We start from the raw sequence: 17,117 nt of genomic DNA, 5'->3' as shown, positions 1-17,117 counted from the left end.
CAAAGATAAGTTAACATCCTCATGGTTGTTTAGATTGTGATATCTATATCTCCTTGCTGCAGTTTTGGTTGTTATTGGTGAGTAACTGACTCTGCATCTCCATACTTGTAACTGTGGACCACAGCGAGGTGCCACCCAGTACTTAAATTCTGCTCTGTGACTGCAGTGGACAGAGCGAGGCCACTGTGTGAGCAGTCTCCTCCTCTGGGTTATAATTAGACCAAGGAGCACAGCCTCACTTCACTGCCTGTCTACACAACTGACTTTTACTGCTCTACGTTCTACTGCTTTTTCACTGCTTGTGGTTTATCCTTGATGTTTTATAGGATGTGCCCATCCCCTGCCTAAAATTAGATTGCTCTGGGCTTGTCATGCGGGTGTGGTTTTATTGTTGCGTTTAAATTTCAGAATTATACATAAAAAAAGCTTATTTCAGGACTGATACAGGGAGAAGTTTTTGTAGTATTAATAGTTTTTTGTACTTTTTTGTACATCGACAGGGTTTTGCAGACGGTACGATATAAACTAACCAAAAAATCTCTCTTTTTTTTTGAAGATCCCTTGCTTTCTTTGATTTTGCAGTGGGGTTGTTGTGGCTTCATAACCTACACTTCAACAAAGCGGCCCAACATACTCATGTTCAGCAGAAAACCAATCTTTTTTTCTTTAAAGAAAATTGAAATCCAAACAGATCAGCCCACAAAGGGCCCTATGATCTGCTGTCTTCCTCCGTTACCAACATCCCCAAACTAAAACAAATAGATACAAGAGTAACAAAACAGAGCTGTATATCATACTGAACCAAATAATATTACCACTGCAACCACTACTGAGATGGAAAGGAGAGAGAAAGAACAGTCCTGCACTCTCAGTTCTCTCTCCATTAGGCAGAACATTATACACTTAAGGCAAAAGAGACACATTGAGATTAATTTATATTTTGTACATTTTAACAAGGGCTATTAAAGACATCTAATGGTGAAACCGCATATTGTAACAAATGGACGACAACTCCACTAATTTCTGTCGTTTTCAAGAAAGGCCACTTTCTTTTCAAAAAAAGCAAAAGCAAATTCTAAGTTCAAGTCACGGCTTGATTTCGCTTTGCCCATTTGACTTTTTTCCCCATTTCCTGCTAATCTCGCTATTTGGATTAATTGGCCTTCACAGTATTTTTATTTGTATCATTCGGTTCCATTGCCTGTCAACATCCACCACCTTATTAGAGACCACTGATGTAAGTCAGGCAATAATGCTACAGGAGCCATTATCAAAATATCCCCATACATTTTGGGTGAATAGCCTGCAGCAAGAGAAATTCATGTTCATTTGGAATGTGACCTTTTACAGTCAATCTTAAAAAAGTCTGTATGAAAATCTGATCTGATCTCATTTGACTGATCTGTGTTCTTGTAAATTAAATTATTCAAGACATCAACCAATAATCTTCATTAATTTGTATGTTAGGCAATCATTTCTCATTTGGTTTGTTGAAGAGTTCCAATCATGACTCGTTCCCTTGTCAGTCCAACTCTTGCTTTGAATGTTTTTTACAGCTTAACTACTATAAAATAGATCTGTTTAGTTCAGCCAATGTTTTCGAGTATGACTCCCACTTCCACTGAGAACACATGAGATTTTGTGTACCAGTGCACAGGCTGACTTTGATAATAGCTTCTGAGCAAGCACGGGAAAGTGTTCACTCATTTTCCCTGCTGAGATTTCTCCAGAGATGAATCCTGAGCTTACTACTCTGTTTTGGAATTTATCAATCATTTTTAGAAGTCAGTGATTTAACCAAAGAACAAAACTAAAATCTTTTATTTTTACTGTCTTTTTTTGAAGTCTAGCCATCACTGCCTGTGATATGCATCCTTTTTATCCTGTTATATGCAAATTAAACTCCCCATCCACTGGGAAGATAAGAACAAAAGATAACTTATCTGTGGTGAACAGTGCTCTGCTAAAATGAACACTCCTGAAAGCTCCTCATGTTTGATGATAGTGCTTTATACAATGGCTAAAGAGTGTGCAACACATACTCTTATTTAAATCTAAAAAATACTGTACATCCCTTGATATTTTGGCATACATCTTCTCCAGCTGGCTGCCGAAATCGCTCTGCATCTAATTTACACCATTTTTGTAAAAAAGCCGGAGAGCCCACAGGTTGATAAACCCTTGCTGCTTGGTAAGAGGCCATTCGGCCATCAATCACCCGCAGACGAGCATCACTCATGAGTCCCACTGTCCTCATTCCTGGTTCTCACAGATATAATGAAACCACCCTCAGGGACCTTCAGACAAAGGATCTTACAATCTTTCCATTTCCTGAGCGGTCGGTGCATTCAGTACTGGTGGGGATGTGTACTCTGTGTTTAAGTCTGCATTTTAGCTCCCATGCTGAGACCCTCCAAGGCCTCATTTGCTGCTGTTTGTCCTCCTTAGTTGTGTCTTGACCTACTTTCAACTAATACGTTCTCTCTCTCTGTTTATTTTTCTTCCATCTTTTTCCTCAAGCTACTGTGGAGTGCTACAACCCAAGGACAAATGAATGGACTTATGTTGCCAAAATGAATGAGCCACATTATGGCCATGCTGGGACAGTGTATGGTGGTTATATGTATATTTCAGGTAAGTGGCTTCAGTTTTGATCAGCCAAAAGAAAGGATATGTTATGCTCTAGGTATGTGTAGTGAGTTTAAAAATAGATTCCGTGTCCTTGAGTAATAATCGGAATGAATTTCTGTTTGTTTTGATTGTACGTGTGATTTTTTCTTTTTTTTTCCCCCCTTCTTGTTAAGTATTTCAGCTGATGACATCTTATTCCATTCAGGACCATTAAAATCTATGATTATATGGTTACTTCGTGATACCTACTTCAAGCTCTGCTGCATGTATCATACAGTGCCATGAGTCATCAAGAGAGAGGGTTTTGTGTGCGCGCGCACACATGCTTCTCCCTCTTTAGGACTGTTTCTCATGGACCTCATGGAGACCAAAACCATAACCTAATGAGGCAGAACCTCATTTCTGAGGAACTGGTTAAGTTAGGGATAAGATTCGTGCTTAGGTTTATGCATTAGGGGGATTTAGGGCACTGTGTTTTGTTTAGGCTGGTCCAAATAAACAGAAGTCAATACATGTTCTTAAAAGGATAGCTGAGCCAACCTGTGTGTGTTGCAATTTGTATCTGGAATTTGCTGTTAAGTTGTTGTTAAATAGTGATAAGTGAACTTTCTAGTTGTTGAGATTTGTTAGTGCTTTCTAACAGTATGTTAATAGGCGTTTTGAAGAGCACACAGGTTAAGTTAGTTAACATATACTTTGGGCTTGGGTACTCGGAGCTGAGGGTGGACATTGAAATTAGGCCTTTTGTCAGTCAGCACTTGCTCTCTCGGTGTCACCTCAGTGCTTCACACTGCACAGGATTGAAAACAAGTCCTGCAGTATGGAGATGAGCCCTAGCTTCCCACTGTGACTAATCCAGAGCGATGCTACGAAGTAAAAGGGAGAAGAGGATGTGGAAGAATGGAGTAGAGGACTGAAACCTGTGTAGGAGGTGAAACGTAGTACAGTCTGTGTTAATCCCTCCCAGCTGTGGGCACAATAGTCTTTGTACAACACACAAATATGAACAAAGAAAGGATGTAACAAGAGTTTTCATGAATGTATGGATATGTTGGCATGACGGAGATATAGAAGACAAAATAAAATATGGAATTAGGGGGTTAGTAGTAAATCACTATTGGTTTAAAAAAAAAAAAATTAAAGCAAAATCTTTGCAAATATCACCAAGGAAATAAATATTTGCACTTTTGAGTAGTGAAGCAATTACACTTACGGCTTAGAGAAAGAACTCGAAGCACAAACCTCTGCCAAGTTTGTGCTCATTTTCCCACAGTATCAATATACTTGTGTCCCGAGAAAATTTCATCATTATCCGTCCTTTATTTTTTTGAGTTGTGCTGTTCACAGCCAGACAACAATGAATCGATTAATCGATTATTAATCGATTACTAAATTAATCGACAACTATTTTGATAATCGACGAATTAGTTCAAAGCTTTTTTCATGATTTAAACAAGATTTCAGATTGTTTAAGCTTCTTAAATGTGAGTATTTTCTTCATTTCTTTGCTCTGGATAACAAATAAATCATTAAGAGTGAATCATTTTTGTTTGTGGACAAAACAAGACATGTGAAAACATCATCATTTCCAGGTTTGATGAACACCTATCAACATTTTTAAGGTTTTCTGATATTTTATGGTCCAAACGATTCCTCGATTAATCAAGAAAATAATCGTCAGATCATCGATTATGAAAATAATTGTTAGTTGCAGCTCTTATAACGTCAGAATTTCTTCTCACACATTTATGAGTATCTGGGGAATATTAGCTTTATACTTGTGAGTAGCTTTGTTAACATCCATAATTGTCTTTGCACAATTCACAGACTTTATTTACTCGACCACCTGCAAGGCTTTGATGGAAAAAACTAAAAATCTCATAAGCAATAATATTAAGTTAATTTACAATACTGGTGCTGAGCAGCATACATGAGCATTGTTCCATGAGATACACTCTCTGATATTTGATTACTGTGCACACCACCTGTGAATTTAATGTCATAATCCACAGATCTCATCATTCTTGCAGGGGCTCATGTCACTCTATATACAGCACATTACCTGTCTTATTAGCCCTGTTTATATCATGTTAATGATTCACAACCTAAAAATTAGTTTGTCTATTTTTTTTTTTTCCTTGGTCTCTCTTACTGTCATTTAAAAATCTGTTTATTTGGCTAATTGCTTGCTTGAAGTGAATCAAAGGGGATCAAAGGACAAGCTCCTGCCAGAACAGGAACAGATTCAGAATATCAGGAAAAAAGTGAAATTATGTCCCCTTTAATTTGATCATATATTAAATAATGCTGATTTGCTTGTAGTGATTATTTATACAAACAAGAGAGCTCATCTTTTCAAACCATTTTAATTAGTTATTATTCCACTTGGCAGGCATAAGAAGTGGGGCATGTTAGGGACATGCAGTCCTCATGATTTGACAAGCCCAACATCACAGTGGAGCAAAGATGAAAGACATAGTTTTACTTTTTACAATAAATAACTGAAGTGATAAACAACATAACAGCGGAGGACCACACTAATCTGCTGCTAGGCAGCTGCTTTTTTTTATAATTGTTCTGCTTCAGGCTGTACTCTGCAGTACATGGGATTTATTGTTCACTCCTTTGATATTATAATGACTTCTTTTTTGTTTGTTTCATGTTTCAATGAGGCAGGTAATAGCCAGCCAGCTCACCCAGCTGTCACAATAGCGAAATAGGTAAATTTCGCTGTTGTAACAGCCGGGTGTGCTGTGACACATTGTCACACTTTGCACCTGCAGCAGCTAAAACTGCGTGTGGGGAGGAAATGAACATTTGCATGTTCCAGATTAGAGCAGGTTGGACAGTTTTATGAATACAGCTGTGGGTTATAACCCAAGAGAGAAATGTGTATGGCTCATTTAGGAACTGTAAAGTGCTCTGACTGGTTATTAAGACCTCAAAACCACTATATACATTTTTTTTTTAACTATTTTCTCTCTCGAACACAATAGTGGTTTTGCTGCAAAAGGTGCAGCTAAACAAGCTCCAAGCTTTAGAGGAACGTTCTTGCACTAAGGTCCTACTGTCTCACCAGTGGCTTGAGCTGTGCGGTGCTGTCTGAAAGTATTCTGTCAGCTGGATGAAGCTGACACATGCACTCAGCCTGCAGACCGTCACAGCTCAAGTGGTGTAGCAGAGTTCAGACATAAGTACTGAACCGGTGCAGAGCCACAGCTGCCTGTGCTTCACAGTAAGACCCATTAAAAGCGATTATTTGTTTTTTTGTTTAGAGCTGTCATCTACAAAAAAAGACCCTCTATGCTTTGACTAATTTGGATTGATCATTTCAAGTAATTTCCTCGGTTTTATGGCTTATGGATGGATCAGGAATCCAGAAATCCACATCTGTGGTTTTAAAATAGTGATTGTTGAAATATTATGCGTATTAAAATGCTGTAATTGCAGCTTTTGCACATAACAGCAGTGCATTCCTTTTTGCCATGTCATTCAAAAGTGTGTGTGTGTGTGTGTGTGTGTGTGTGTGTGTGAAATGTATGCTTGACTTGCTCTCTCAAACAAAATCCCACAATGCAATAGAAAAAGTCATTTCCCACTTTCTGCTAATAAAGTGCATTTAGCGTCAAGCATTGTTGCATGAGTCAACGTTCCTCAGTGGCCTAGAGTCACAGTGGAATTTCACTTCTCCTTTTCACTCAAATAAATGACCATCCATTACTGTGTATTATACAGAGAGCAGTGAATGACATATTTGAAATTGCATTGTGGGATCTAATGTCCCTGTAGTGATTGATAACCACACAGAAATGCCACAAAGCTGCACGAATGGTTCAGTATTGCTTCCCAATGCTGCTTTTACTGAAAAAAAAATCGTACCTGTCGAGGGACAATAATGTACAGCACTGTGAAATTTCATTAGCTTTTACAATCCCCACAGAGCTTGCTGTATGCTAATGTAGATCTTTATGTTCCTGTGACGAATACATCACTCGCAGCTATAGCTTGTCTGTCTTAAGCAGTGGGCATCTTTAAACGATCTGACTGTACACGCGCTTGTTCAAATCCGTTTGTTGGTATTTGCCGATCTTATGGTCCAGTGAAAGAAGCTGTTGTTGGTGCTGGTGTTAATGGACCTGTAGCGCCTGTCAAAGGGCAGCTGGTGTAACAGATGGCGTGCAGGGTGGGCAGAGTCTTCGGTTATGGTGCGCGCTCTAAAGAGGGAGTTTTCTATAATATTCATACACGCACATTAATATTCTGCCTTTTAAATACAATAAATAGACTGATTTTATGCAGCGGTTTTATATTCTAGTGCTCGTCCACTCGCACACTAATTCACACAGTGATTGATTCTATTTCGAGCACATTTATCACGTCTATCGCTCCCAGTTATACCCTGCCACTGTACATGACAGTGGTAAATTGGGGTTCAGTATCTTGCCACACTTTGACTGGAGGAACCAGGATTAGAACCACCAATCTTCCAGTTAGTGGACAACCTACACGTCAGCTGATCAGTGTTACAGTATTTTCAACTTTTCAAGCTATAAAGTGATGATAAAATATTTAATGTTCACAATTGTCCTGGGCTCTACTGGTAGTTTTGTATCTGAGGGTGTCCTCTTCTAATTTCTCATTAATAGCACCTGAGTCGGCATTAAGGGAGCAGGATACTGATCAGACATCATCAAATCAGGCCAAAGCCCTTAAACTGATTCATAATGACTGCAGAGCCTCTTCAAAGGGAAATTGGAGGACCCTATGCCAACTCCAACATTGTGCTCTTATCAGCTTTTAAATGGCTGACTTGTCTGTTCGATAAAGAAAATGGAGAGTTAGGCTATCTTTGGATGTGTGCAGTTAAGGTGGCACAGCATCACAGATCAGAGCCGTGGCAGCTGAATAGACACCTCAGGCCACAACAATAAACCAAGCACGCGATCACCGGGCAGCAACAAAATAGGGATTCTGCCTCTACCCGGCATGCGCTGCAAATCTTCACCTCATTTGGTCCTAGTCAGTCTGGCAGGAGGTGGGTGGGGGCTTGGCGCCTTGGCTTCCACCCAAATGCATGCTGGGATTGTGTTCCTCTTTATTTTAAGCCTTCCCTGTAGACATGTCCCGTTTTTTTTCTTCATCCCCACTTTCCCTCAGCTTTTTGTGTCTCATCGACAGACTGTTTGTGCATATGTGAATGAAAGTGCTCATCATTAGCATTATACCACTCTATAGAAAAGAGGCTGAGTGCTCTGGTTTGTGCGATTATGAGTTAACCTGCGCGTTGATTGTTAAGTTTGAGTTCAGTTTTAAAAAATGCTTGATGTTGACTTTTGTTCCTCACAATGTTTCCACCATTTAGCCGATGTAGGCATTCATTGGTCTGAGGCCGCTGTCAAAGCAAAACATATAAACATGTCAACATGATGTTTTGTGGGCACAAGTAAGCTAAACCATTCTCTAAAGTGGACAATCGCAACACCAAAGCACCTGGCGAGTGGCATGAAGAAGTATTTGTGGTTCTAAACTGTAGTTCAACCTCACGTGACTCGTAGTAAGAGTAATTTATCGGCGTGCATATAGAGGGGAAAGAGTCTGTAGCTGAGTGGATCAAAGCACTACATTAGCTGCTTTAACATGAAATAAGATCATAATTAGAATGGATTGTGTTCACAGTTGTCCACAACAAACTGCCTGCTCGGGAATGTGGTCACATGCATCCCAAAACCTCCTCGAAATCTGTTTTTTTGTGATTGGATCTGAAGCCTCATTAGCATTCAGTTAAATACTGTCTGTATGTAATCAAATCACTTAGGATTGATGTTGATACCAGATCTGAACCAGGTCTGACTGACAAGTCTGCTAAGCTGTCTTAAGATCAGTTTGGAGACTAAATTGCTTCTTTTCTTTTTTCCCCTCTTCTTCTTGCTGCAGGGGGAATCACTCATGACACTTTTCAGAAGGAGCTGATGTGTTTTGACCCAGATGCAGATAAATGGACTCACAAAGCACCCATGACGACAGTTCGCGGCCTACACTGCATGTGCACGGTGGGGGACCGCCTATACGTGATCGGAGGCAATCACTTCCGAGGCACCAGCGACTACGACGACGTGCTGAGCTGCGAATACTACTCCCCCGCTCTCGATTTGTGGACACCTATTGCTGCCATGTTACGGGGTCAGAGCGACGTGGGCGTGGCCGTGTTCGAGAATAAGATCTATGTGGTGGGCGGCTACTCCTGGAACAATCGCTGCATGGTGGAAATAGTACAGAAGTATGACCCTGAAAAAGACGAATGGCACAAAGTATTTGACTTACCCGAGTCGCTGGGCGGGATCCGTGCCTGCACACTCACAGTTTTCCCCCCTGAGGATATGTCGGGCTCACCCTCCAGAGAGTCGCCCCTTTCAGCACCTTGATGAGCAAAGGGGGGTCGGGCATATCTTGCTCAAACACCTGTAACTCCTTGCCCACAGAACCCCCTCAACAAACACACCTTAGAGACATTGTTTGCACTTCCTCTTTGGACTGCATCTGTACTGCGTCCCCAAGTCTCCCCTTCACCTTCCCCTAAGCTGTGCAGAAACCCCTCCCTCAGTGGTTAAACCTACATACCGATACGGTTTGGCAACCTAATTACACGTTAATGTTGCATACTCGGTATATTTTGGCAGGAAGTACCTTGACTTGAAAAGTGACTTTGCAAATCAACTTTTCTACCTGATGTCTACAGAGTTTTCTTATGTCTCGTTTCTTGAGGTGTTCTACCTTGAGATGCCGACTACCACACTTGACTGTCTCTTCTAGTCTATGCCAGGTTAGCTGCAGGTGACCCCAGAGAGTATAGGGACAGATGAGCTCACACACAGCTGGTTTTTAACTCAGGGGTTGGCCCAGGCCCCATCAACGTCTCTCTCTCTCTCTCTCTCGCTCTCTCGTACAGTTTCACTTCTTTCCTGCTATTGCTCTGAAACTGTTAACAAAATGGTGTTTTCTAAATTTAATAAACATGGTTTTAAAAGTAATTCAATGTTGTCGTCGCTGACTGCAGCAGAATCAAACCTCAGTATCCCCAAAAGTGGACAATGACTCACGATGGGTTAAGGCGAGGTGGAAGTACAAAATCTACCTACAGGCAGCTGCATACAGTTATACAGACTATGGCTGAAAACACCCACGTAGGGTTCTAGAAGTGGATTCTACTGCTAAATATAATTAGGTTTTTTAAGTTTCAGTTGGACAGTCAGTAGACAGGTTGATTGGGCTTGAGGTAATTGGACAGAAGTGATGGTGATTTCACTGAAGCCTCTCGCCTGGTACAATATATGTGTGTTCATTAATGAGCAGTGGGAGAGCAGCAGCCTGCCGTTCTCTTTGTTTTGTAAACTTCACTGTAATGAACGAGCTGCAGAGATGAAGTGAAGGATTAATCGACCCATGGGCAGGAAACACTCACCTGTTATTCGCTATTTATAATGCATGGGTGGACATAGACATTTAGATGAAACCGTCGAAAGTCTTAATCCTGTTTTATTACAGTAGATTACCAGGGATGTAAACATTCTACTGCTGACCACCGTGAACTGGAAACTGGCACTCCCTGCCACGGTCGCCTCTCCTCCCGGAGTCGAGACAGACGGTGATGTCGCCCACCTGCTCCGCGGCGATTAAGGCCTTAACAGCAGCATATGGCGTCCGAGACGTCCGCCTCATGCTGTTCCCAGGAACAAGAGGTTTGTGTAGTCATCAGGTGAGTTTGGCCTGGTGCTTTAAATTCTCATTATATTCTCATTATATTCAATTAATGAGATACTGCAGTGGTGCCTCTCATTTCAGGTTTAATGGCCGTCCCCACGGCGCTCACTGCAGCAGGACTTCAGCTGTAGATCTGCCAATCTGTCAGGTTGTTGTAAGATTTTTTTTTTCTTTTTATAGACTAAAGGACTCTTTATATTTCCCATTTTCATTTGAAGGCCACAGTCTTTTATGTTTATAGTTAAAGCTTGTCTTGGGCAGTCTTTTTTTGAGATGTTATGAGAAACTCTTGATAGGGGTGGTGTAAATTTGCAAATAGTTTGTAATCACATAATAGAAAATCACCTCATGAACAAGAGGAGCAAATGTATCAGGATCAGGTCCAGGGGTTAGAATTCAGGGTCATCTTCAGGGTTTCTGAAGGCAGACTCGATGAAAGAAAAGACCTTGTGACACTTTAAGTAAACCATATAAATAAAATAAAAGAATAAACAATTATAAAAGAATACATTTCCGGAAATGACCGTTGTTTTTATTGTGATTTAACATTTCCTGAACAAGAAGAAACAAAGTGGTCAAATACAAAGGAGCGGTGGCTTGCACTCATTTGGAGGATAAAACAGTAGATAATGAATGAATGAATGAAAAATAAAACATTGAATAACCTTGAATTATCAAAAAAAACAACATAATTTGGCACAAACTTTTCCACTTGGAAATATCGGTCTAATGGCTAGATAAAGAGGAGAACATATTCTTAACATATCACACACTTAAGAATATATAGATAGCATTAAGTGACCCTTAAGTTAAGTGTCAGAAATCCTGACCTGTGTCCCTGCTGGCAGCCATGTTGTTGTTGCACCAGACCTGGCTCTCTTGGCAAAATCAATACCTGCATACAGCCACGTTCCAAGAAATAAACTGAAGATGGAGATCACAATAAACATCTTTCCTACTGAATAACAGGCTCACATATCCACTGTTATGGCTTGAACTTCTAAAGTTTGTAAAAAGAATTTAGCTTGTATGAGTTTTTACTTGTTTTGACTGATGTTTTTACTAAAAACACAAGGTGACGCACTCAGATGAAATGCTGGGGCATAAACTACAATCTAGGGCTGATTCATTGCCAGATGTCGAACCAAACCAATCCAAATTACCCCTCCCACCTCTGCCACTAAACACACACACAGGTCAGGAACAAGCACTGCTCCAGGAGAATATCGGGGACAGATTATTCCAGACACAGTCGCAGAGGATAGAGCGGTTGGGAATAATAATGAGAGACAACAAGACACACAACACACAAAATAAAAAAAAAATCTATACGAGGTCTTATAATGCGAGGCAACTGCAAAAATACATAAACATGTCTAAGCGAGTGTAGCATCAGTATATCTTGGCCGGGTGCCACGAGGATCAATAGCCATTAACGCCATCATCCATGCAGTCAAGAGGACAGCAGGGATCTGTGGCTCCGTACTTTATGGTCATGAGAGGATTTAGTTACAGGAAGACCCCGCTCACAGTGATGACCTCTGACTGTCAATGTCATCCGTGTGATGTAAACACATCGGGCAGCCCCGCAGAATCTGGGTCATTTTCAGCCTGGGATGAGGGATGAGGGATGAGGGGAGGAGGCGGAGTCAGCCATGTGGGGAAATGCACACCAGTATCCCAGTGTCAGGAGTCCACATGCAGCCCTCTTTTATCCCACTACATGAATCATGGAAGGGGGGGACAAACACAGGTAGTGAAGCAGAAGGTTTACGGGAAGCAGGGGGGAGGAATAGTGAACATGTGTAATTTCTCGCTCCACTTCTCTGTGCTTTAGCGCCAAGGACGCGGTGGATCATTAACAATCCAAGCCGTCATAGTCCTCCGTCTATACTGACACGGCCTCAAATAAATATCAGGCAGGAGTTCCACCTCTGAGCTGCACCTCTGTGTGTTCTTTGTGTCATTTTTAAAATCGACACTAAAAAGTGTATTTTCAGCATAGCTTTTTTAACTTTTTTTTACTTTGATCTCTGATGTAATACAAAGGAGACTTTTACAAATGGCACACAGGAGGTTATCTTGGGACTTTAGGGGTTTAAAATCCTTTATTTGGATTCACCTAAGTGACACAACAGACCAGCAACTCCTGTGTAAGATAAGATCGTTGCTTTCATTGGTGTGTTTACAGAGGGACACAGATGTTGGTTTCCTACCGTTAACGTTAAAGGCTGATGTGCATGTAAGTAGTGTGTATATTTTGAATAGATACAAAGGTCTAAAAGGCACACGCTCTATTTAGCGCTTTCTCACTGCACACAGGAAGTGATTAGTTTCATGCCATTGACTGACAGAGGCACTGGCAACACAGGGAACAAGGGCCTAAAGTTTGGTATTTTGAAGTTGATGAAGAAAGACGCGAGTCTGTGCCCACGTCCGGGTTTCCATGCAGCTTCACTGAAGTAGATGCTTGATGATAGACTGGCAGCTCGTCCAAAGTGTCAACTTTCCTTCAACCCAGTGCATGCTGGGATATGCTCCAGTGCTCCCTTGACATTGAGAAGGTAAACGTCAGGCAAAGAATATGAATGAGCTTTACAGTTCCCACTAAAAATGTCAGAGTCTCTCTTAAGGCAACAATATTAATGTCGATATTCTAAGAACAGATCAGTCAAAACACAGTAGTGCTCAAGCATTTACAACACACAATATACAAAACTGAGCAAGGATTATTCATGAGAAATAGAAGTAGCATGACATCAAACCTAGAAGAGGTTAAAACTGTTTTAAAACCACCACAGATGTGAAAGTTCTGCTCTAAAATACAAGCTATTCATTTATTATTGTAATGCAGGACTGCACCACTAAATGAACTTGAGCAGGTGTGCATTTATGTGACATGTGCATCAGATTCATCTTGTATAATGTCAGGTTACCATGGTTACCCTTGAGGCTCCTCCCACAAGGAAATGGGGGAGAAGAAAAGGATCTAAATTTCTCCCCCTTGAAGAAATGCTCTCGCTCATGCCTTCTCGAGAGTTTAGAGAAGACAAACTCTCTGTGACAGTGAAAGAAAAAAGAAGTAAATGCAGTAAAGAACGCTTGAAACACAAACTCTTTCAAACTCTTGATTTCTGGAGTGCTCTCTGCAATAATGACCTCTAGTGGTCGCTCTGAAAACAGCAAAAGTCACTCTTTTACCCACTGTGAACCTAATGTGAAAGACACGGGAGTGATGATGAAAGATATCACACTCTGGCTTTTTCATGTGCAAATGATGCCAAAGGATAAATTATAACACCACACACACACACACACACACACACACACTGCAAAAACCCTCGTCATCCGTCGTGTAGCAACGTTTCACTCTTGGAGTTTCACTCGCAGGCAGGAGTTAATCTCTTTATTTACAGAGTTTTTGGTTTGAGCCAAGACAGACAGACACAGGCTCAGACGCAGGAGTAAACAGGATGAGATGCCTGCGGGGGGGGGGGGGGGGGGGCTTTTTACCACCACCCACTGAGACCCACACTTTCCTCTGGTGAAGGACACAACAACACTCTTCCCTTTCTGTTTATTTCCTGGCAATGTCAACACAATACTGGAGAAGAGGAGGATTAAAGGCGCTATATGTAAGGAGTGTATTATATTTAACCCTCTTATGACCATTAAGAGAATGAGACTGCCTGGGTTTATATTGATTTTACGGCAGTTATTCAACGGTTTAGGAATAAGCTGACTATTATGTAAACGGTAAATGGACCTTTGCTTTATTTTTAGTGTTTTCATGCATTTGGGTCTTGTTTCCTTGTTTTATTTTGAAGTTTTTTCCGTGCTTCCTGTCCCGTCGTCCCTGTTAATTGTCTGCCCCGCCCTAATGTGTTTCACCTGTGTCTCGTTCGTCTCACCTGTGTCTGATTGTCCAGTGTATTTAGTCTCCGCCTCCCTTCGGCACACGGCAGAGAGCTGCGTTCCCAAACTTAAAAAGCCTCACGACCGCTCTCAAATACGTCTCAACAACAGGAGAAGACAAGGGTGTGCAGTGGAGTGAGTATAAATGCAGTTTCTGATTTTTGTCTTTGGGTAACTATGGCAACCTCTACTGTTTGAAAAGCAAAAAAAGTCACATATTGCACATACATAACACTGACCCCAGCAGCAGAAATAAAGCAGTCATTAATGCCCCTGCAGGTAGAATAATTAATTAATGATGAACAAACAAAGCAAACAAACGCTAAGATTAATTTCCCTCGTGCCACGTGCAAATTAATTTCCCACAAATAATTAACTGCCCGGAAAATGAATGTTGGTTTTGAACTGGCACAAGAACACAATATTAATACCTACAATTACGTTTGTTTGAGCCTCAAACTGCTGCATTGGAAATCAAATACAACACTAATATAACTAATAACACCATCAATCAGGACCAGTAAACTGGACATTTAATACATCATTACTAAATGATCTAAATTTCATCAAATACTTCAAAAAAGAGTGGACTATATTTCTGTTTATATAACTAATGTGCTGCCAGGAACAGCACCAGGTGTCCTCTGGGAGACGGCACCAGCAGTAATGAGGGGTAGAATAATCTGCTACTCCCCATTCAAAAAATGTACTGGAATCAGAACTAGAAGAGAAAATAAAAACATTAGAGACTGCTCATGCTGCATCCCAACATGAACACTTGTTGAACAACATAAGACAATTAAAACTTGAATCAAACACAATCATTTGAAGAAAAACAAAGTTTAGATTACACGGGGATATAGCAATAAATCGAGTAGATACCTAGTGAACCAACTTAAACTAAATAAACTAGTCACTCCATAAAATAAGCCATGCATATGAATGAAGCCCTACATCATGTGCCAAACAGGAAAGCCCCAAAACCAGATGGATTCCCAGTGGAATTCTTCGAAAAATGCATTCTGGTCTACACTTTGTGACAGTAATCTGAATATATATTGTGGTTTATTTGTTCCTTTTGTGACAGTAATCTGAATATGTTGTGGTTTCATTGCTCCTTTATGACAATAATCTAATATATGTTGTGGTTTCTATGCTCTTTTGTGACGATAATCTGAATATGTTGTGGTTTCTTTGCTCCTTTATAATATATATTAGATTATTGTCATAGTTTCTATGATCTTTTGTGACGATAATCTAAATATGTTGTGGTTTATTTGCTCCTTTGTGACGATAATCTGAATATGTTGTGGTTTCTTTGCTCCTTTACAACATATATTAGATTATTGTCATAGTCTCTATGCTCTTTTGTGACGATAATCTAAATATGTTGTGGTTTATTTGCTCCTTAATGACAATAATCTGAATATATATATATATTGTAGTTTATTTGCTCCTTTGTGATGATAATCTGAATATGTTGTGGTTTCTTTGCTCATTTTGGGACAATAATCTGAATATATTGTGGTTTCTTTGCTCCTTGATGACAATAATCTGAATATGTTGTGGTTTCATTGCTCCTTTATGACAATAATCTAACATATGTTGTGGTTTCTTTGATCTTTCGTGACGATAATCTGAATATATGTTGTGGTTTCTTTGCTCCTTTGTGACGATAATCTGAATATATGTTGTGGTTTCTTTGCTCCTTTACAACATATATTAGATTATTGTCATAGTTTCTATGCTCTTTTGTGACAATAATCGGAATATGTTGTGGTTTCATTGCTCTTTTATGACAATAATCTAATATATGTTGTGGTTTCTTTGCTCCTTTGTGACGATAATCTGAATATGTTGTGGTTTCTTTGCTCCTTTACAACATATATTAGATTATTGTCATAGTTTCTATGCTCTTTTGTGACAATAATCTAATATCATGTGGTTTTGTTCCTCCTTTATGACAATAATCTAATATATGTTGTGGTTTCTATGCTCTTTTGTGACGATAATCTGAATATGTTGTGGTTTCTTTACTCCTTTACAACATATATTAGATTATTGTCATAGTTTCTATGCTCTTTTGTGACGATAATCTAAATATGTTGTGGTTTATTTGCTCCTTTGTGACGATAATCTGAATATGTTGTGGTTTCTTTGCTCCTTTATGACAATAATCTAATATATATTCTAGTTGTGTTGCTCCTTTGTGACAATAATCTGAATATGTTGTGGTTTCTATGCTCTTGTGACGATAATCTGAATATGTTGTGGTTTCTATGCTCTTTTGTGACGATAATCTGACTATATTGTGGTTTCTTTGCTCCTTTTGTGACGATAATCTGAATATGTTGTGGTTTCATTGCTCTTTTATGACAATAATCTAATATATGTTGTGGTTTCTTTGCTCCTTTGTGACGATAATCTGAATATGTTGTGGTTTCTTTGCTCCTTTACAACATATATTAGATTATTGTCATAGTTTCTATGCTCTTTTGTGACGATAATCTAAATATGTTGTGGTTTATTTGCTCCTTTGTGACGATAATCTGACTATATTGTAGTTTATTTGCTCCTTTTGTGACGATAATCTGAATATGTTGTGGTTTCTTTGCTCCTTTATGACAATAATCTAATATATATTCTAGTTGTGTTGCTCCTTTGTGACAATAATCTGAATATGTTGTGGTTTCTATGCTCTTTTGTGACGATAATCTGAATATGTTGTGGTTTCTATGCTCTTTTGTGACGATAATCTGAATATGTTGTGGTTTCTTTGCTCCTTTAAAACATATATTAGCTTATTGTCATAG

General features: G+C 39.8%; 1 protein-coding gene across 2 annotated transcripts in view; it reads left to right on the top strand.

Annotated features, from left to right (window-relative positions):
* Positions 1-9,659, top strand: part of klhl13 (kelch-like family member 13) — a 30,416-nt gene extending 20,757 nt beyond the window's left edge. For both annotated transcript variants that reach the window (XM_058627991.1, XM_058627990.1), the window contains 2 exons: positions 2,521-2,634; positions 8,566-9,659. In XM_058627991.1, coding sequence (XP_058483974.1) covers positions 2,521-2,634; positions 8,566-9,053 — 602 coding nt within the window. In that variant the 3' untranslated portion in view covers positions 9,054-9,659. The remainder of the gene's footprint in view (positions 1-2,520; positions 2,635-8,565) is intronic.
* Positions 9,660-17,117: the final 7,458 nt, after the last annotated feature.

The sequence above is a fragment of the Solea solea genome, chromosome 4 (assembly GCF_958295425.1).
Source record: "Solea solea chromosome 4, fSolSol10.1, whole genome shotgun sequence".
NCBI lineage: Eukaryota > Metazoa > Chordata > Actinopteri > Pleuronectiformes > Soleidae > Solea > Solea solea.
This window is presented reverse-complemented; position numbering and strand designations above follow the sequence as displayed.